The sequence below is a fragment of the Empidonax traillii genome, unplaced genomic scaffold (genome assembly GCF_003031625.1).
Source record: "Empidonax traillii isolate 1590-97213 ecotype Southwest subspecies unplaced genomic scaffold, ASM303162v1 scaffold448:size1359114, whole genome shotgun sequence".
Taxonomy (NCBI): Eukaryota; Metazoa; Chordata; class Aves; order Passeriformes; family Tyrannidae; genus Empidonax; species Empidonax traillii.
In genome coordinates, this window is record NW_020955641.1 from 615,671 (window position 1) to 635,475 (window position 19,805).

The following is a 19,805-nucleotide window of genomic DNA, read 5'->3' on the forward strand; positions in this document are numbered from 1 at the left end:
GACAGACTGTGGGAGGAAAAAGTGGCATCCGAGTGACCCAGGCCACGGAGGGAAATGGCAGCCGGTCAAGTCAGTGCTGACGTTGCCTCGTGTAAATCAAGAGAGGTGGCAGCTGGGTGTTGCTTGCAAGGAGCAGGAGCAGAGGGATGGCTGCTCATGGGCCAGGGAGGCTGCGAGGAAAAGGTGTGTCTGCTTGGCTGCAGGTTTTTATATAAGGGTGACTCCTTTCATCTCAGCTGCGGGGAAAAAGGGGACTTCGCGGAGCCTTGAGGAGCCCAGAGGAGCTTGAGTGGAGCCGAGCCCCTGTCTCAGCTGGCTGTGGCTGATTCAGGTAACATCCTCTGTGCACTGGTTGTGTGGTGGCAGGGTGACAGCTGTGATGGAAGGGTCCTCGCTCTGGAAAGACACGTGCAGCGTGCCTGGTGCTCGGCTGCTTCATTTGGAGGTTGCGCTGGGCTCCAAGCTGTGTCTGCCATTTCATAATGAAATCTGATTTGGATAATCATTAAATTATAACTTTTAGCTAGCTTGTTTTTAATCACTTATGCTTCAGTTTATTGCTTTTTGGAAGTTAGGAAGAACAAGGATAATCCTCAGATGCTTCTCTTGGCAGAGGCCTTCACTGAAACACCTGCAACTGCTCATCAGAGGGATAGAGAAATAACTTAAACATCAGTTTGGGGGAAAGCAGTTTGGCTTCTTTTGAGGAGGGATTTCTTGCTCGACTTCTTTCCTACGAAAGACCTCCTAAATCCTTCTGAGAATGTTCCCCCCCACTGTTCCCTCTGATGTCTCCCTTGCCAGCAGGGGAATCTTCTGGAGATGATGGTATTGAAGCTTTTTGGAATCATCTTTTTCTGTGGCCTCCTCTCGCCCTCTCAGGAAGTCTTGTCTGGTCTGTCCTGCGCTGTCAGTCCGAGGGCATTGCAGAATGGTAACTACAAAAAAGCATGAACTGTGTTTGTTTTGAAAGCTCTGGGGGATCATGAAGGAGAATAAAACCTCCTGAGTGTCTTCATCTTTATTTTATAGTTCCTCAGGGCTGCAGACTTTGCTCAGAGCCCCTGAGAGCCATTGCTGGGTTCACAGGTCAGGGAAATCTCTCCTCCAGAACTGGGGCATGTTTCAGTACCAAGCAACCACACAGAACTTCAGGGCTGGATCTGGGTTATTTCCTCTTTTTGTTTCAGTTTCTCATTTCCATATTGGAGCACCTGATGTTTGACAAACAGCTGCTGTGAAGTAGCAGCCACGATAATATTTGCAATGCTCTGGTTCGTTTCAAGTTGTTTCTACTAAAAAAACCCACAAAAACAACCAAACAAAAAAAAACCCCAAAGCAAAAAGAAGCAGGCAAAAATCAACAAACAAAACCCATTGACAAATGGAAAATGAGTTGTGGGTGGAAGTCCAGCCTCTGGGTGGGGTCACTGGTGTTCCTGGCAGCGCACAGCCATCACGTGCCCTCCAAAACCGGGGGGTCTGGGATGTTAATTCACCACGGGGAACTTTGGTTTAGTGCATGTTGCAAAATACCATCCCCGTGTATTTAGACAGCATGGAGACAACTGATAACTCTGTGAGGAGTTCTGGGGAGCAAAGGGGCTTTGCTGTGCCCCATCTTTGCCAGGACAGGATCACGGAACCAGGTCGGATCTGACCGAGTGGGGAGAGGTCACTGCCGCCCGTGCTGGTCCTCACACACGGATGTTTTCCAGTTCTCTCAGATGCCATAATTCATAACGGGCTTCTCCAGCAGCACCTGCAGGGCCTCGTGCTCCCCAACATCATGGGTGAAGGGGGTCTGCTGAACTCTCCCACCAGCATCACGGGGTAAGTGCTTCGCCGTGAGTGCACCTTCACCATCAGTTCTGAAGCAAGACAAGCTGAGCTGCTGGTGATGTGGTTGGTTGGCCCAGGCCGTTACCCTCGTTTTATCATGATACTGAAATTCTGACCCAGTTGAAGTTATCTGTGTGGTAGCAGTGCAGGTGACAAGGTGCACTGCAGATTATGGGTGAGGGTGCAGAATGACAGCTCTGGTGGTGGCTGCTGATGTCTGAGAGAGGGCAAAGGGACCACAGAGGGGAAAAATCTATCAGCTCTACAAACTCAGCTTCCACCCCAGTCTTGTTCTAGGCTGCCTTCTCCTGGCTTTCAGCTGTCCCTTATCCTCATGCCTCTGGCTGGAGGTGGCTGTGGTGCTGTTTCTGCCACAGGTTCCTCGCTGGGTACAGCTGCTCAGCTGCTGGAAGATGTTTTTAATTTGTGCCAGCCTTTACTGTTGTTCACAGCCTGCACCTCGTCCAGGTCCGGCTGCCCAGGCTGTCGGTGGTGCTGCTGCCAGGGATCGGGGTCCAGCTGACCATCGGGGCAAAGCTGCAGCTCAGTGGCAAATGGTGAGTGGGGGGATACACAGTGGATGATGAGGGGAACCCCTACTCTGCCATATTTTGCATGTTTTATGGATTTTGGGGTGTTTCTTACCTTGCAATATAGTCACGGAGCAAAACAGGCACCAGAAGGTGGCTTTGTGACATTGGTAATGGTCTGAAGGACAAGGAGGTGCAGTCTGCTCCTTCTAGCTTTGCTGAGTTTCTCTGTGTAGAGGCTGAGAGATGAAATGCATCCCATTTTCTTTTTTTGCAGCTTGGTTGGCCTGCTCTCAGAACTAATTGATATCTTAGTGGATGTGAACATCACCGCGAACATTAAATGCACGAATTTTGAATCTGGCACGGTCCAGGTTGTCACTGAAGACTGCCTCTGCATTCTTGGGGCCATAAAGATCAAGGTCCTTTCTGGGTAAGTGCCTGTGGATTTATGTTTTCCATTGCATGCAATCCTCTCCTCTTTATCCAACAGTGTGGACAGTCTGCCAGGACACAGGCAGAGCTCAGCTGATACAGAGCCAGACCTCAGGGACAGAACTTCTTTCCTATTGCCAAAGCCAGTTGCTTCAGTGGAAATGGAATGAGGATTAATTTTCCCTGTTTATCTGTGGAAATTTTAGTATCTGAAGCATGAGGTTTGGTACCTTCTCCAATATACTTTCTAAAGACTCAGCTAGTGAATTGATATCCAAAGGGTACAAGTAATAGGGCAGAGAGAGTTCTAGGAAAACAGAACCATTGCTTCTCCTGGTTTTACTCTCTGCCTTTGGCTGCCGTTCCAGATGAATGCTGGGCATGTGGAGTTTCCCTCTGACTGCTGTGGATGCATGTAATTCCATGCAAATGTCCCATCTCTTGCTCAGTCTTATTAAATTCTTGACAGCAGGAATTTGCTGACTTCACGTATTGATGGACGCAGCAGTAAATTGATCATGGGAAATATTTTCTTTTATTGCTTTTGAATTACTCACTTTTCAGGTTCATTGAATTTCTCCTAATTATTTTTTTGCATTATGCACTACATATTTCAATCAGTGCAGCAGCTGCTTTGAAAAATGCTGGGTGAGTGAATAGGAGAACACGGCTCACCTGCTCTCGGGGGTCATGTTTTAAGTTTTAGCAGGATTACAGCGATGGTGTGCGGGAATTGAGTTCCCAGGGGGGGTAAAGGGAGCGTGGATGTACATGATTGACTTCATGGCCCCTCCTCAGATGCATCTGTAGGTAGAATTTCGGCATAAATAACAAGATGCTCTATGAATTCCTGCTGTCTGTGGCTTGCCAACTCAACAGTCCAGAAATATATTGATCATGAGACGTAACTGGCTCTGTGCTGCTGCAGGCGTTGCACGTCCCGAGTGAGCTGTTCAGCAGCAGCGTGGAAATGTCACACAGCAGATTTCTCCTCTTGTTGTTCCAGATGCAAATTGTTTGCTCCCGGTAACTAACAGGAGGATATTTCCTAACAGCTCCCTCTTCCCTTAACTACAGCACTGATTTAAATACCGGAGGGAGACACGAAACACAGGTTATTCTGTGAGAGGCTCGCTGCTTTTTGTGCAGTGATATCTGTGCCCTCTAATTGCTGAAGGAAAAATTTCTTCACAGAAAGGGCTGTCAGGCACTGGAACAGCCTGCCCAGGGAAGTGGTAGAGACACCACGCCTGGAAGCGTTAAAATACATGTGGTTATGGCACTTGAGGACATGATTTAGGGGTGATCATGGTGGTGCTGGGTTGATGGTTGGACTTGGTGATCTTAGAGGTGTTTTCCAACATTACTGATGCTGTGATTCTCAGCAATGAGCCCAATTCTCCCCTCAGTGGGGCGAGTGGCCCCTTTGCCCCCCAGCCCTCTGTCCAGCCCCTGCTCTGGCCGATGTCAGCCATAACAGTGGCCCTGATGAAGGCTGGAGATCCTTTGGTCTCCTGTCCTGGAGCTTTTTTTGGTACTGACTGTGAGTTTTTTTTCTGACCTTTCCAGCTTACTCACCCTGTCAGTGAATGAGATGGTGCTTCGCCAGCTGACAGCAACCCTGCCCGCTTTGGTACGGCTGAAGATTGCCCTCCTTTCCCAGCTGAAAGGCAGAGATACTGGGAAAAATATGTTACGAGGTCACAGCCAGCTGCACCATCTCTCTGTGCTGCTGCTCTCCCACGTCACTGGCACGTGCCACGAGGCAGGAATGTTTGTGGGCAGCCTGGCAGCTCCAGAGGGATATTCCTGAGATATTCCCCAGGGCAAAGCCTTCCCCTTCAGTGTTGGTCCCACAGCCCCGGGGTTGCTCCCCTGCCCCCAGGTCTTTCACAGCATCCCAGCTGTGCCCAGTGCCACGCAGCACTTGCTCCATGGGGATTTAGGTGGGAGGGAGGGGGGTCTGGGCAGGCTGTGGGTGACGGTGGCGAGGGGGGCTGAGCGGTCGCTTTCCTGCTTCGTGTTGCAGCTCTGCCCTGTAGTCGACATCGTGATGAACCTCGTGAACATCCAGCTCCTGGGCACTCTCAATGGTGTGTTTCTTGTGGAGGATGAGGTGCTGCTTCTCCACGTTCCCCACAGTGGGAAGGGCCGTTCCCACGTCAAATCCACCGGTGCATCAATAGAATTCCAACACTTCCTCAGGGCTGCTGTTGAACCTTGAATTCACACCACAGCACTCCAAGTGAACTGCTCCCACCTTGGCCCTCCTTATACCAGTTTTATTATTTTCTTTGATGCTCTTTTTGGGCTATATCCCAAAGGCAGATTCCCACAAGCTAAATTAGGGGAAGTTTTGGCCGTTTGGAGTAGCAGCAAGCACACTGCAGCAGTGAATCTCAGACCGTTTGTGGGTGTGGGGGCTGGTGGACTGAGGGATCAGGGAGGAGGCTGTGTTGCTGCTTATTTCCTGGTGTTGTAACGATCCTTTCCCTGTGTGTAGCTGTCATCCCAGTTGGCACGGCAGGAACGATCCACTACCAGCTGGCCAGCATCCCCTATACCTCTGGCAAGTTCCTTGGGCTGGATTTAGATGTAAGTTAATGCTGGGCAGCAGGACCCTGGGAGCAGGGCTGTGTGTTGCCTTTCACTCTGCTCACCTCATCCCGTGGGAGCTGTAGAATCCTGTGGAGGAGCTGAGCTAATGACTTGTCCTGGAAATGCCAGCTCCTAAGTATTTAGATCTTTATCCAAGCCACCACTAAGCAACTGTGTGTGCTTTTCTCCAAGTTTGCTCTGTTCTCAAACTTACCCTGAGTCTGCCCGAGACTGTCTGTTGAATGTAGCTGTTGGGATGAGCAGCCCTCCCTCTCTTGGGATGAGCAATTTTCCTCCTCTCCTCCACCCTGCAGACCTGGTGTTGGTATTTCTTGCCTTTGCTGTTCAGCCTCTGTGGTGGGTGAATGCTAAACCAGGCTAATGGATGTATTTTTTACTTCTGTCTCACTGGGGGGGGGGGGGAAAGCAGCAAAAAAGCAAACTGCTTTCTAACAGAAGAGCTTAAATAAAAGCAAGTGGCTGGTGAGAAGCAGCTGAGACATTAGCACTAAAGAGGAGCAACCACTGATAGCAAACACTGCAGCCTGTGAAACCCTGCTGCTGCACTGGCTTTGGAGCAGTCAGTTCATAGGGATGAGTCTTTGTCCCCCCCAAGAACTTTGAATGGTCAGAGTTGGTCTCCATAGCAAGTAGATGGTGTCAGTGTGGTTTTCTGTGGAGTTGGAGGGTGGCTGATGCCTGGCTGGTTGTGGGAGGGCTGGGGCTGCTGGCAGCAGCACTGTCTCCCCTTGTTTGTGCCTGGAGTGAGACCTCAGGGATGAACTGACGCAGCGAGTTGTGATTTGGACAAAGCACGCTATTATCTGAGAAGGCCTCAGTTACGCACACGCGACTTTATCAGCTCCTGTCATCTCTGGAACACAGAGGGAGCTGCTCCAAGCCCGGTGCTTTCCCAGAGCTCTGGCGAGCAGAGCTCAGCTGGCACCAGCCCCACCCTCCCGTCTCGAGGATCTGGGCCTCGTGGCTCTGAGGACAGGATTGATGGATTGATTGATGTCCGTGTCACCTCTCCCTGCAGGGTGCGGTGAAGCAGGTGGGAGGCATCACCATCCCCCACGACTCATCCCCCTCCGCTTTGCCCCCGCTGATGGACAGGCTCCTGCTCCTGGTGTTGCGCCCGAGCTTCATCAACGCCATCCTGGCCCTCCTGCTCCGGATGCCGCCGCAGACCTTCCCCTGCACGCCAGATGTTGTGAGTGCAGCAGCACCTGTATTTCGTGCCAGAGTGGGTGACAAGGGACAGGCATCAGCCTGGCCTTGGGTCTGCTCAGGGAGGGCTGTTTGAGGCATCCCTGGTGCTGCTGGGGCTGTATGTGCGTGTCCCTGCGCCTGTCCCTGTGCTCGCTGGCAGAGGCTGGAGCCTCACTGCTGCCTCCTTCCTGCTCTCCTCAGAAAGCTGTAATAGCATCTGCACTGCTCAGCTGTGCCTGTTTCTGTGTGGGCACCCCAGGGACACCTGTGGAGAGCAGTTGTGTACTGCTTGTGCCGTGGACTCCTGCAGACTGTGATCCGTTTCAAGTAACCTGCTAAATGTCACTGAAAAAAGCCACTGTGTTCAGTGCCATTACCTGGGTGTTTCCACCTCCTGGGCTGGGAGTCACTCAAACAGCTGAGGAACAGTGGAGAGGGTGGGCGGCTCAGGGGGCTGTGCAGTGGGGTGGCCCCGGCAGGATGGGTGCTGTTGAAGTCAACTGGAGTGCTGGTGCTTCTGTTCCCACAGTTCTCTGGTGCCACCCGTCTGCACGAGGCCCTGTGGACAGTTGCTCCTGCTGGGGTGAGTAACTGGTTCTGGCACAAGGGTTTGTGAAAACCCCGCCGGGTCCGAGCCACCCATGAGGACTGCTGGTTCCCTGCTTGGCTGGTGTGTGCGGTGCCAGAAGCCACCTCCACGTGTCCCCAATTCCCACAGTGCTCCACCTGCCGTGGGACCAGTCCTCTGAACATCAAGCTGACCCTGGGTGGGAACCCCCTCATCCTCTTGGAAGAAAACAAAGCCAGTGTCGAGCTTTCAGTCCTGATCCATGTGTTCCTTAACCGCCTAGATGGATCCGTCCTCAACCTCCTGCTGCTGAAGGCTGTAAGTGAGGATGGAGTCACCTCCAAGGGGTGCCAGCTGGGTGGCTGGTGGCCGGGATGGGGATGTTTCCAGGTGCTGATCCTCTGCCTCTCTGCTGGCAGGACCTGGGTCTAAACGTCCGCGTGTCGATCGTGGGGGGCAGGCTGGTGCTGCGGCTGGCCCTGCGCAGGTAGGCTGGCCCTGGGCAGGTAAACTGTTCTCCTCATGCTGGCTGGTGACATTCTCTGTGTTGCAGCTGTAGCTCTGGGGCCACTGACTTGAAGCAGTTTTCCATTTCTGTAAATCAGACGTTTCATTCTCAGAATCCGGGGATTTTCATGCCTGGCTGATGGCACGAGGTGGACAGGGTGGTTCAGGAAGGATTACAGCAGCTGGGAAGTTTTAGGAGGCTGGGGGGAAAGTGTGTCAGTTTTATAACAAGGAGGAATGAGGTAACCTGAATAATTGTAAGACTGTCAGCTTGACTTTGATCCTGGGCAGTGGTTAGAAAATGCCTGATATTGGACATGAGTGATAAAAGAGTAAAGGAAAGTGCTGTCATTAATGCCAGTCAAGGTATGATTAAAGATTGGAGAGCATTCCTTATAGCAGGAGGTTTGAGGATTTGGGGCTATTTAGCTTGTCAAAGAGCTGGATTTAGAAGCAAAATTGGCATAGCTTGTATGCAGCGATATAGGGAATAGAAATGCATCAAAAGGCTTTTAATTCAATAGACAAAGGTATAAGAAGATTCAATAGAAGTAGAAAAGAGAAATTGAAAGTGGAAATAGAGCATCCATTTTAGGTATGAGTAGTTGTGTGATCGCAGTGATAGATGAGGAGCTGTAGCAAAATCTCCAGGTCCTTAAATCCAGGCTGGGTGTTTTTACACAGAATCACAGGATGGTTTGGGTTGGAAGGGACCTTAAAGATCCCCCAGTTCCTTCCCCCCCTGCCACGGGGCTCTAGAAGCTCTGCTCTCAGCTGTCAGGAGCTGACTCCTCTCTGAAGGTGAATAACCTGTGCAGGGAGAGGAAAGGGGCAGCAAGGAGCTGTGTGTGTGCCCTGCTGTAGTGCTTCTTCCTCGACAAGCAAATAAAAATTAGGTTAAGTTTTTATTTTCCTCTTATATTTTCTCTCTTGCAAGTCTTTTTGTGTTACAATGGAGGGACCCCTTTGTGGGTGATGCCTCACGGGGGTCCCTGCCCGTGGGCTGAAGAATCTTGTGCTTGGAAGTGGCCAGGGTCTGGCTGTGAGCTCTGGACAGTGCCTTGTGTCTGACCTGCTGTTTGCTCTTCTTTGCCTGCAGCACTTCCCTCTCCTTGGAGTCCTCTGATGTTGGCATCAGCAATGTAAGTCTCTGGTACCACTCTGGGCTTTACTGGGCGGGCAGAGCCAGCTTGAGAATGGTGCCCTGTGGTTTCAGGAGAGGGGGGAAGGGAGCCAGGCCATGCCTGTGGGATGCTGTGGTGGATTGCTCCTGCTGATGGTCATAGCTGTTAGCTGCTCTGTGGTGTAGGCTGTAGCAATTCTTCTTTTGCTGTTCTTTTTTCCCTTCTGCCTTTCCTGATAACACAAAGATAAAGCCAAAATCTGTTTGTTCATTCACCCCTGCTCGGGCGAAGCTCACAGAGATCTGCAGCAGGAGTGTCACCAGGTAGAAGTTTTCCCAAAGAAAACACTGAATACAAATTGAGGAATAGATTTGCTTTAAAGAGAAGAGGGACTGTTTGTTCTTTTGCTGTGTCAGTGCAGGATGGGGTCTCTGCTGTCATGGGCAGGTCAGTGCCCCTCATGTACTTGTTCCTTCTCTGGCTCAGATCTCAATCCTGAAGCCCCACTGCAGCAGTTTGCTCACGGAAACATTACTGCCTGTGATGAATGGTAAGGTGATTGAGGTGGCTGTGACGTTGGGAGTGCTTGGATTTCTGGAGAAGGAGGGGAAAAGGGGATGTGTGTGTGTGTTTGGAAGCTCTGGCAGGAGAGCAGAAGCAATTAAAGCTCTCCAATCCCCATTCTGAGGCTGGAGTGAGATGTCCAACATCATTCTTGCACCATCCCACCCCAGCATCAGTCCTGGCAACAGTCAGTGGCAGAGAGTGTAAAGAAAGCCAAGTGCATGGTGGTGCTGCAGTCAGTGCTCCTGAGCAGCTCTGTCGTGGGGCATGAGCTGAGTCAGCCCTTGACGGTGTGTAAGGACCTGTCTGTCTCCTGCAGGTGCCCTGAGCATCGGGATCCCGCTGCCAAACGTGCTGGGCATTCCCTTGGTAAAGGTGGATGTTCAGATATTAGCGGTGAGTGTTCAGATGGGCTGTTCCCTCCTGTAAGGAACCAGCACAGGCCGCCGGGGATGTTTACAGGATCTTGCCAGTGACGGTGGTGTGGACAAGAGCTGTAGATTTTAACCCCTGAAAGGTCAAAATGGCTGCTCTGTCTGGCTTCCCTCAGATCAGGGAATGCTGCCTGAGGATGTCATGCCCACACATGGACCCAAGTGTGTCATGAGCAGTGCTCAGACCCCGGGGCAGGTCCTGTTTTCCCGTCCAAACCTTCTTTCCTTTCTGGAGAACTTGATGGAAGAAGCTCTGATGTGGATCTGGGAGGGTCATGTAAGTCCTTTCCAGTGACACTTTCAAAGTGTCTGAATTGCACCGAGTTCCAGCCCTGTGCACCCTGCAGGTGTCCCAGAAGAGCTGGGATGTCCTCTGACACTTCCAAAAGGGTTCTGAGCCCTCCTTATTACAAACTGGATGTGAGGATTCTTGCAGGAGGCTTTTCTCTTTGTTTTGTGCTGTGAACCAGCATCCCTCAAAGTTGGGAAATAACGTGGATGTGTCTCTCCCTGCTCTCCTTCAGGGCCTGATCGTGCTTCTGGTGTGAGCTGGGGAGCACAAGGCACGGGGGAGTCTGCGGGGACAGAGAGAGGAAGAGACCAGCGAGAACAGAGCACCAGGGCCAGCATGATCTGCTTTTCTTTCCTAAACTTGATTCAAGATTACTGATAATATTTAAGACACTCTAAAGTGAACTGGCTTGTGTGAGTACAGCTACACTTGCATCAGCCAAACCCAATCGGCAGCTCTGTGTACAAATATTTATTTAGAGAAGTTGGTGTGATTTTGGGGTCACAGTCACAGCAGCTGCATGTGATGCTGCAGTGGAACTGGGAAATTTGTTCTGAGGTCAAGCTCTTCCTGATAGAAAGAAGAAGTGAACTTGTTGCATGTGGCTTCCAAAGTGAATCCAGTTTTGGGAGGGTGTGAAGTGCTGAGTGCGAGCTCAGGGTACATTTGTCATGTAACTCTTTTAATAAATGTTCCTACTTTTTTAGTGCTCAGAATGAGGTTCTGGTTTCTGATGCTTCTCAGGGAGAGTTCTGTCCTGCCCCCACTCTGGGATCTGCTTCCTTTGTGACAAACGATGTTTTGGTTTTGAGTTTGAAACCTCTTCCCACTCGAACTTTCTGAGAAAAGAAAATACTTGGAATTTCAGTGGCTCCTCCTGGCTTGGTAACCTGCTGACCAAATGCTAATCCACAAGCAGAAATCATAATTAAATCGAATTTTCAAGGGTCATGAAGCATTTCCTGATAGAATCTGAAGGGAAAACTTCATTACCAGAGAAATGAGAGAGGTCTGACAGCCCTGGAGCACACCCGCCTGCCTGCCAGAGCCACATCTGCTTGGGCCCATGTCACAATCTGTTGGTATCTGCACATCACAGGGACAAGAATCACAGCACTTTGGATTTCAGAAACACAAATTGTTCCGGGTAAAAAGAAAAAAAAAATAAACCTGAGGTTTTAAATGGCCTCTCCGACACCTGTTTTGCCAAGCACTGGACGTGATCATGAGCCTGTTATTTCCTACTGGTGCCCCAAGAGCCGGTGGTGGAACGGCACTGCTGCAGAACGGGTCTGGCACTGCCCAGGTGAGGGGTGGGGCAATGTTCCACTCCACATTTCTGCCTGAAAGGGACAAGGCTCCACGTTTAATCAGCAGACTGGGTACAGCCTCAGTGCCAGAACCCTGCAGTGAGGGGTGTCTGCAGAGCGAGGTGCCAACAAGCTGTGGAGCATCGGGCTGTGCTCAGGAGCAGGGAGATCAGATCCCATTGATCATGTTCTCTGACACCAGCGTGCCCACGTTGCTGGCAGAGGGGTCTGTGTGACCCTTTTACCCAGAGGGCAGGATGAGCAGCCCCAACTGCATGTGCTGCCAGCTGGTTTGTGCCACTTCGGGGTTCCTGTGCTGTTGGGGCTTGGCGTCTCCATCCATCCTTTCTGCCCACAGGTTGGCAGAACAGGCTGTGTTTGCACAAGGTTTTGTTCTGGTTCCTGAGCAAACACCTTCTGGACAGTAAGTAAAGTTTAGCCTCTCTTTTCACACTCGTTTGGCCATCACTTCTGTGTGCATTCTGCCCTGCTGGGGGAGATTCATTTTGCTGGCGTGTTACGGAGCACTCTGTGATCTGTCACTGTCCCGGGGCTCTGCTTAACCTGAGAAAGAAAAGGCAGTGGGAAGCATGTGATGAGAACTCATTGCTGCGAGGAGCCAGGCCAGGGCTGCCAGCCCAGGGTCACAGAAGAGCAGAAAACTCATCTCATGCCCCTGGAAAAGGCCTTTCCTCCTGGGATTTGGCCTCCGCCATGCCGTTCGTCCCACGAGGCTGAGTGGGGAAAAAGCAGAGGAGCCTTTTCCAAAGGAAAGGGCAGCATCTTCTCAGTTTTCTGCAACTTGTGCATCTAAGGCTCTGAATTTCTAGCAAGCTCAGGAGTATACCCAGAGCAGGAAACTGCAATTCAGAATCAATAATCTCTGGGACAATCCTGTCTAGGAAAATTTCCTTAGTACTGGAGCCTTGACAGGCTGGAAAATCTTTTGGTGGGTGAGCAGCAGGAGGAGGTGCAAGGGGCTGGCTGTGCTGCTGGCAGTGCATGGGACTGGGGCTCTCCAGCTCTTGCTCCAGGAATGCCCCTGGCAAAGCTTTATCCCTCTGCTGCTCTGTGGGGGCTGGAGATGGGCTTGTCCCCACTGTATCAGCACTTGAACCATTCTGTTGGTGCATCCTGCTCCACGTGCCACTGGCAAAGGAAGCCAAATATGACCAGGCAGCACTTCCTGCAGGACTGCCCAGAAAGTGATGGATCTTGTCTATGCCAAAGGTGCTAATACAAACACTTTTTTCCAGCATTTCTTTTCCCAGGTTAACCCAAAGTGGCAGCTGGGGACAGCACTGCCTGCCTGCTGAAGGCCCAGCTGTGCTGGGGGGGCTCAGTAAGTGGGGTGACTGGAGGGAGAAGCAGAAGACCCCCGTTCTCCAGCATAAGCCAGCTCTGCTCCAAGCCTCTGGCTGCTTTCAGGTGGGATGTGGGGCTGGGGGTTGGGGGGGTGCAGCTCCTGAAACCCCAGCCCTGCACTGGAGAGGCAGAGCCACGCAGTGAAGCCTAGAGCCAGAACATCCCCTGGCAAAGAAATACATCTCTTTACTACTGTAGCTTATTCCTTTTGGGAAACTGGTTTCAGATCTATTAGTCAAAGGATAATGGTTGCAGCTCTACCAGGAAACTTTTTTTAGGAGCAGTTCGTGCTATGGCCAACTTTGGGCATTAACATCATTAGTCAGGTCCCCACGCTGGGCACGTAAGAATCTTCAGGGTTCCTTACTCCTTGTAGTAAATCAACCTGGCTTGTTTTGTTTGCCTTCCCATTTTCTGAGCCTCTGAAAGATGAGGTTTTGAAGTGTTTTTCAGCAGCTCCAGGGGCTAGAAATGATGGCTGTAGCTGTGGCAAGTGAAAGCAGATGTAGATGTAATTAATACGGTTTTATGGCTGGGGCATTACGTGAAACATCACCATGGGAGAGCTGGGCCTGGAGCTGCATGGTCAGGGTTCAGGATGCTCCTCCTGGGCATCAGCCACGTGCTTGCCCTGGCCAAGGGCATCTGCCAGCAGCACCTAGTGACTGAGTGACTGGAGCAGCTTTTGGAGCTTTGTTACCACCCACCCTTCCCCTTTGGCTGCTCCTGTCTGCTGTGGATGTTTTTTCCCCCCCCAACTTTAGTTTCCTGAACAACCTGGAGACACATCTGGTCAGCAGGAAAGAGCATCCCAATGCCAACGGCCGTGGCACTGGCGCAGTCTGACGCCTGCAGTCACCTCTCATTCAGCACTTTCCCTGTGATGAGCTTTCTCAGCAGCCAAGTGTTGAAAATATAACTGCCTTCATGTCTAAAATTAGAAACCATTCTGCAGACTGATTTCCTCCCCCTCCTCTTCTTCTTTCTGACCCAGGAAACCCAACAGCCGTAATGTTCCCATAGTAACACGAGACATGGAGGAAAGGCAGATGAAAGATCTCTCGTGGTAGGGGCCATGCCATCCTGCAGCTGAGAAGGCAGGAGGCTGCTTTGCATCCTTGTAAATGAGGGGGATCTTCATGCTCCCTTAATTAAATGTCTGGACATCTGTACTGGTACCAGTTCTTAGCAAGGCAAAATTCGTCTGTTTGTGGGTACAAATTGCTGAGGGGGAAAAATGTCAGTAGGCACACCAGAAAATGCAGAATTAAAGAGAAATGTTTAATTAAAGCACGGAATGTTGTTATAATCCATCTTCTGTGCAACAGAAGTGCCAGGGGTAGGGCTGGAAGAAAAAGGTGCTAGTGCAACGCTGTTATTATCCAGAATACGACACCGTGATGTTTTAGTAAGGCCAGAAAGAAGATTTTGAACACTTCAAGCAGTGACAAACCACGGAGTGTGATGTGAGAGTCGACAGAATGCTTTTGCCACTGTTTCACTCCAGATACCAGGCTTCAGCCCAGGGTGGTTGCCTTGCCAGTCCTCGCCTCTAGCTGGAGGTTGCAGGGGATCAAGACATAATCCTGAGCAGAGGAGGAAGGAGGGCTGAGCATGGTGCCTGTGTGGTTCCCTCAGCCCTCACGAGGCTCACCACCACCCAGAGCCCCTCTGACACAGCCAGGGCCTGTGTCCATGGGGCTAAAGAGGGGCTGGGCCTATTTAAATCAACAAAACTTGATTCTGCAGGTTACCAGAGCTGAAGGAGCAGACTGATTTATTCCAGAACTGGGAGGTTAGTATTGCTCCCATGCTCCCTCTAAACCAAACAAAGCAGAGAGCAATTTGAAGGTTTTGTTCCTTACCCTGTGAACTGTGACATTGACATCGGTGTAGGTGAAACTGGCGATGTGGGGCAGGAAAACACCTCCTCTCAGGACCACTGGGAAAAAAAAGAGGGAAAGTTGCAGGCTGGGTGCTGCCTGGATGTGTGCTGAGCACCTGCTCCCATCTCCTCACCGTTAATCTGGGCTGGCACCTCCTCACGGATCGTGGGCAAGAATAGCTCCTCCAGCAAGGCAGCCTGTGGGGGAAAACCAGGGTCAGCTCAGGGTGTGGGACTAAAGCAGGAGGCAGAGACACATGGGAAGGGGTTCTGATGCTCACTGCGCATCTCCCCATCCCACAAGGACCCAACTCTCCCTTCCACCAGGTGTAAGAGGGACTCAAAGTCAGTATTTCTGTATTTCCCTGTTGGCACCCACTGCCTGGGATGGCTGGAAGGGCTGGGGTCAGGAGCACTTACCAGCACAGGACCCACGTCAGAGGCAGCCAGGCTGAGCTCAATATCCCTGGAAAACAAAGAGCAGCTCAGGAGCTGCTGGTGCTGAGCTGTAACAAACAGTGACTTCCCTGTTTCCCCAGATCCCCTGGCTGGGCTCAGAAACAATGCAGGGGACAGAAGGTGCAATTCCCACTTTTCTCCCTAACCACATTTCTGGTGTCTCACCGTTTCCCTGAGGAAGGAGCCACCTCTGCAACGCCCAAACTCTAAAAGCTAAGAACTTCCCAGGACCCCTCTGCCTCTCCTTTCCCTGCTGTGCCTGTGACGTGTCCCCTTCAGGCGCCCAGAGCACAGCTGGGTTCATTACTCTATCGCTGCTGCAGAGATGATCATCCTCGTGTCCGTGACGCCGAGGTGGAGCCTTGCAGACACGTCCTGTGGAGAGAGCAGAGGGCAGGATCAGTGAGGAAATGGCTTTGAGCAGTGGGGCGTGATGAACCCACCCGTGGCTCGCCACCTGCAGCGTGCTCCCTGCGTGATGCCACATGGGCAAACGCTGCTGGAGAGCTGGGAGCGCTGGGATGGGAAAGGGCTGAGTCAGACCCTGTGGTGGATGCAACCAGACCAGGGCTGAGAGCAAGGGGCAGTGCCCGTGGGCAGCATGGGCACACTTCCTGAGCTCAGTGTCGTTGCAGGGCACACTCACCACGTTCATGCTCAGGAAGCTCTGGAAAACCGATGATACTGCTCCGATCTGGGCAGTCAGGAAGAGCCTCAGGATTGCTCTGCCTTCCTCCAGCACCACGTGAGGAGAACTCCGGGTCGCAGCCTGCAGCACCACTGGTAGGTCCTCTTGGAAGAGGGAGCCCATCTGAGGAAGGAATGGGGTTATTTCTGGCCATGGAGGTGTCCCTGCACCCCCTGGGGGGTGGGTGGGCAGCTGGGGGTCACTGCCCGAGCTGGGGTGACAGCGACAGCAACACACCTCAGTGATCTTCTCTGCCAGGGTGGCAGTGGTCAGTGGGCTCTGAAAGACAAAGCACAGCTCGTGATCAGACTAATGCCTGGGTGGGGCTGCTGCTTTGGGGGTCGTGTCCAGCGTGGCCTTGCAGCCCCTGCATGGAGCCCATCTTATGCACATGTCACCCTTCGTGGCAAACTCCATTAGACCAATAATATTTTTGGGAGAGTGAGAGTGAGGGGCTGTGACTCCTGTGGGAGCTCAGACACACTCTAATTAATTTTGTGCAAGGCACGTGTCTCTTCCCTTCAAGTGCATATTTCCTACTGCTTCCTTCCTTGCTCGTTCCACTCACCAGGATGGTCATGTTGAAGGCTCCAGCCATCTCCAGGGCAAAGAAGAGGCTGGTGTAGAAGTGCTCAGAGAAAGCCAAGGTGAGGTGGGAAGGGCTGGAGGTTGCTGGCTCGGGCATGCTGAAAGGCACAGGGCTGACTGGCAGGGGGATCGCCGTCCCTGACACCTGGAAAGTCGTCTGCAGGGACACAGGCAAGGACCAGACGAGTTTGGGATGTCTCAGGGAGTTGTAGCACTGGAAGGGAAGCAGCTGTGGGAGCTGGAAAGGGAGGACTTACTTGCAAGGAGATGATGATTCCCTGCTCAGAGTACATGGGGGCAGCCAGGGGCACGTACCGGACCTGGCAGGTGGGTGTGATGGGGAAAGGAGCTGCAAATGGAGCAGAGGGATGCTCAGGAAGGGGAGGGCAGCAGTGGTGGGGGATTGGCTCTGGGAAGCACACAGGGAAAGAGCAAGGCAGAGGGAGCAGGTCCCTGGTGAGATGATGGCAGCAGAGTCACTGCTGCTGCAGGGTAGGAGTCTGTCCCACCTCACCACCTGCTCCAAAACGATCCCTGAAGCCCTCAGTCCATAATGGGACTGAAAGCCAAGCACTCACCTGCCAGAGACATCAGACGTTCATTTGGGAAAAGAAGCAGTTTGGAGACTTCCAGGCAAATCTGTGGAATGAAGAGCAAAAAGAAAGGTGATAGGTGAACATGGGGGTCTGCTGGCACTGTGTGTCCCAGGATGCAGCCAGGAGCCAGGGGACAATGGCAGTGTCCAGTGAGATTGGAATTGTGGGGCAGAGCTTTTCCAGGTAGACTGAAAGTGCTCCAATTCCTACAGAAGTGTACAACGCTGTCTCATGCCTTTACAAACTTTATCTTACCTTTTCGACGTTGATCTGCTTGTCCACATCTGATCCTGAGGACGTGCTGGGTGAAAACAACAGAACAGAAGAAGTTTGGAGAGAACCAGCTCAGCCAAGGGTGGGTAAGTGTGTTTTATCTGACCCAAAAGGCATCCAGAGACAATTAGCATTATTTTCTACCATCTGTTAAGCTATGATTACAATTCAGAATTGCCACTGGACTTGAACTAAAAGCATTCCTGCTGCACTATTCTAAAAGTGCTGCTCCCTTATGAGAGACTGAAACTCTCTCCAAATGGGAACCCCCCCCAAAAAAAAAGCAGAGCAAAATTCTTCCCATGAAGGTAAAGCTTTTGTGCTGGGCTTTGTTAGCTTTCGGTGAACAGGTCTCAATCTGGTCACCTTCCTGACCAGAAATGCTTCTGCCTCAGTTTCTTCTTCCCCCCACTACCCAGATCCCACAAGAAGGAAAACCGTGGGGCCGACCTGTCCATCTCCTCGGTGCTCTGCAGCTCCTCCAGGGTGGGTTTGCAGGCAGAGGTCACCAGCTCCAGGTTCCCCTCAGGGTTCATCTCCACGTGGAGGTCTGCCAGGATGGACAGCTGCATCTCCTTGGTGGTCGAGCTGTGCCGGGGAGGAGAGGAGGAGGCTGGAGCTGAGGGGCGCTCCTGGCCATGCTCGCCCCAGGCAACCCTTGCTCCTGCAGGTGCTGGATCCTTGTCGCTCCAGCCAGGAGCTTGGGCTGGCTCCAGCCTGTGCAGCCCCAGCACTCACGGGGCAGATGTGATGCCGAGGTCCACGTCGATGCTCAGCCACATCCCGGTGTCAGGGACGAGCGTCAGGGAAAACTCGTCAACCTTTACGGAGTTAATTTGGTTCCTGCTGGAGCAGAAACGAAGGTGTCGGGAGGCCAGCACAGACTGATGTGCAGTCCCAGAGAAGCCCCAAAAGTCCTTGAGATCTGCACAGGTAAATCCACTCTCCCAGGGCAGCATGGAATCCGCTCCCCTTGCACCCCAATAGAGGAGCCAGGAGATGGTTCCTAAATCTCCCGGTCTCCAGGAGGAATTTTGCCCTCTCTGCCAAAATGTCTTTTGTGGTGATACCCAAACACCATCATAAACCAGGGGTATGGCAGCAAAGCCTGGGCAACTCACCTGCTTGGGGAGGTGAGAGACGGGTCTGGGGCTGGTGGGGCCATGAGGTCCTGCCTGAGGACCGACTCTGCGTGTGGCTTTGAAACTTCAGCAACTGTGGAATAGGACAGATGTTTCATGAAACCCTCTGGAGCTGGTGTCCTGATGGATGGACTGAAACCCACCCAGGTGACACACTTCCATCCCTTACTGATGCCCTGCTGTTAGCAGTAGGCAGGGGGTGATGCAGGTGAGCTGAGCAGTGCCTCAAGATTCTGGTGCTGGAATTTGGTGTTTCATCACTGGACCAGAAGATGCCACTGCCTCCCCTCCCCACTGCCGGTGTGGGAGATGTGGGTCTGGACTTACGGTATTTCAGTCCTGATGGGGTGAGGATGCCACCACAGTCGGGTGACCTGATGGTGTGAGCCGGGACCAGGAGGCTCAGGAGGATGCTCAGGGTGCGGAGCATTGCCATGCCAGCCCCTGGAGGAGGAGAAGAAGGAAGAAGAGGAGGAGGAGGGGGGCACCCACAGCAGCCCAGTCAGAGCAGCGTGGCCCTGGGCTGACCACTGAGGCACAGAGCCACAGATCCACTCCTGGATCGGGCTTGTGGTGCAGAGCTTGTCAGCTTTGCTGCAACAGCAACCCAGAGCTCCTGTGTTCTGCCTTAAAAGCACCGACAGATGCTCAGCCTTGAAGAAACCCCGTGCCTGTAAGGTAGAACGGTGCCTGCAGCGATATCACAGCTGCTGAAGAGCACAGAACAGCCACAACTGGTATAAAACCACCAAATAAACAGGAGCTAAAATTAAAAGAGGAAAGGAATGGAAGTTATGGAAGAGGCTAAAGTCAAATGAGAAGGTGAAAGTGTTATCTATCTCTGAAATGCACTTGGGAATTGTTTATAATGTCTATAGTGCTCCTACAATATTAAGAAAACAAGAAATTCAGAAAGCCTAACCTGCAGAAAACATACATATTTATCTCAGTCTTTGCAGAAAGTGGACTTCTGGTGAGTGCTGACCCTTGTGGAGACACACAAAAGTAAGTAGAAGCAACGCCTGTATCAAGCTATTCAGTTTGCAAATGCATCTTTACCTCTCCTGGCCAGTCTTCCCATTCTTCTGACTGGGTCCGTGTCTTGTCGTGGCCACACTGAGGAATTCTGTTGGCTTTATATATCCTTCCAACCAAGGCTGATGGGGCAGGAGCTGGCAAAGAGGGCTGGGAACACGGACAGTGTGGGGACACTTTGATTTCTGTACCATTTTAATTGTTTCCCCATAGGTTTGATTACACTGGCTGCTGACCTGGTGAGGTGAAGTGTTGAACAGCAGGTGCTGGGGCAGCTTGTCTTCGCTGTGGTGTTCCTGAGGAGCACAAAGAAAAGCCTCTGGGTGAAGGGTGCCAAGAAATCAAACATTGTTAGAAA

At 52.0% G+C, this 19,805-nt stretch overlaps 2 protein-coding genes across 2 annotated transcripts; one reads left to right on the forward strand and one right to left on the reverse strand.

Moving 5' to 3' along the window:
- The first annotated feature begins 206 nt into the window (after positions 1–206).
- On the forward strand, positions 207–10,750 carry LOC114063027 (BPI fold-containing family B member 4-like). The gene is made up of 16 exons (XM_027895012.1): positions 207–331; positions 805–934; positions 1,719–1,833; positions 2,295–2,399; positions 2,650–2,805; positions 4,377–4,440; positions 4,837–4,900; positions 5,311–5,402; positions 6,445–6,618; positions 7,147–7,200; positions 7,336–7,503; positions 7,605–7,672; positions 8,792–8,834; positions 9,303–9,366; positions 9,700–9,776; positions 10,339–10,750. The coding sequence occupies exons 2-16, from the start codon at positions 823–825 to the stop codon at positions 10,360–10,362; spliced, it is 1,380 nt and encodes a 459-aa protein (XP_027750813.1). The 5' UTR covers positions 207–331; positions 805–822; the 3' UTR covers positions 10,363–10,750.
- Positions 10,751–14,298: 3,548 nt separating this feature from the next.
- On the reverse strand, positions 14,299–19,493 carry BPIFB2 (BPI fold containing family B member 2). The gene is made up of 16 exons (XM_027894954.1): positions 19,472–19,493; positions 18,740–18,856; positions 18,392–18,485; positions 18,009–18,116; positions 17,721–17,858; positions 17,253–17,298; positions 16,980–17,040; positions 16,659–16,750; positions 16,382–16,558; positions 16,051–16,092; positions 15,772–15,936; positions 15,433–15,500; positions 15,087–15,132; positions 14,801–14,864; positions 14,647–14,723; positions 14,299–14,367 (listed from the first exon to the last, which is right to left on the reverse strand). Exons 1-16 carry the CDS (start codon positions 19,491–19,493, stop codon positions 14,299–14,301), a joined length of 1,386 nt encoding a protein of 461 aa, XP_027750755.1.
- Positions 19,494–19,805: the final 312 nt, after the last annotated feature.

What these genes read in the sequence shown, in the direction of transcription:
- LOC114063027 (XM_027895012.1), top strand. Translation starts at nt 823, where the DNA reads ATGATGGTATTGAAGCTTTTTGGAATCATCTTTTTCTGTGGCCTCCTC. An exon ending in GGACAGTTGCTCCTGCTGGG is followed by an intron (nt 7,201 to 7,335) that starts GTGAGTAACTGG and finishes CAATTCCCACAG; the next exon opens with TGCTCCACCTGCCGTGGGAC. An exon ending in TGGATGTTCAGATATTAGCG is followed by an intron (nt 9,777 to 10,338) that starts GTGAGTGTTCAG and finishes GCTCTCCTTCAG; the next exon opens with GGCCTGATCGTGCTTCTGGT.
- BPIFB2 (XM_027894954.1), bottom strand. Translation starts at nt 19,493, where the DNA reads ATGGGAAGACTGGCCAGGAGAG. An exon ending in TGGCAGAGAAGATCACTGAG is followed by an intron (nt 15,937 to 16,050) that starts GTGTGTTGCTGT and finishes TTCCTTCCTCAG; the next exon opens with ATGGGCTCCCTCTTCCAAGA. An exon ending in ATCTCTGCAGCAGCGATAGA is followed by an intron (nt 15,133 to 15,432) that starts GTAATGAACCCA and finishes TTTGTTTTCCAG; the next exon opens with GGATATTGAGCTCAGCCTGG.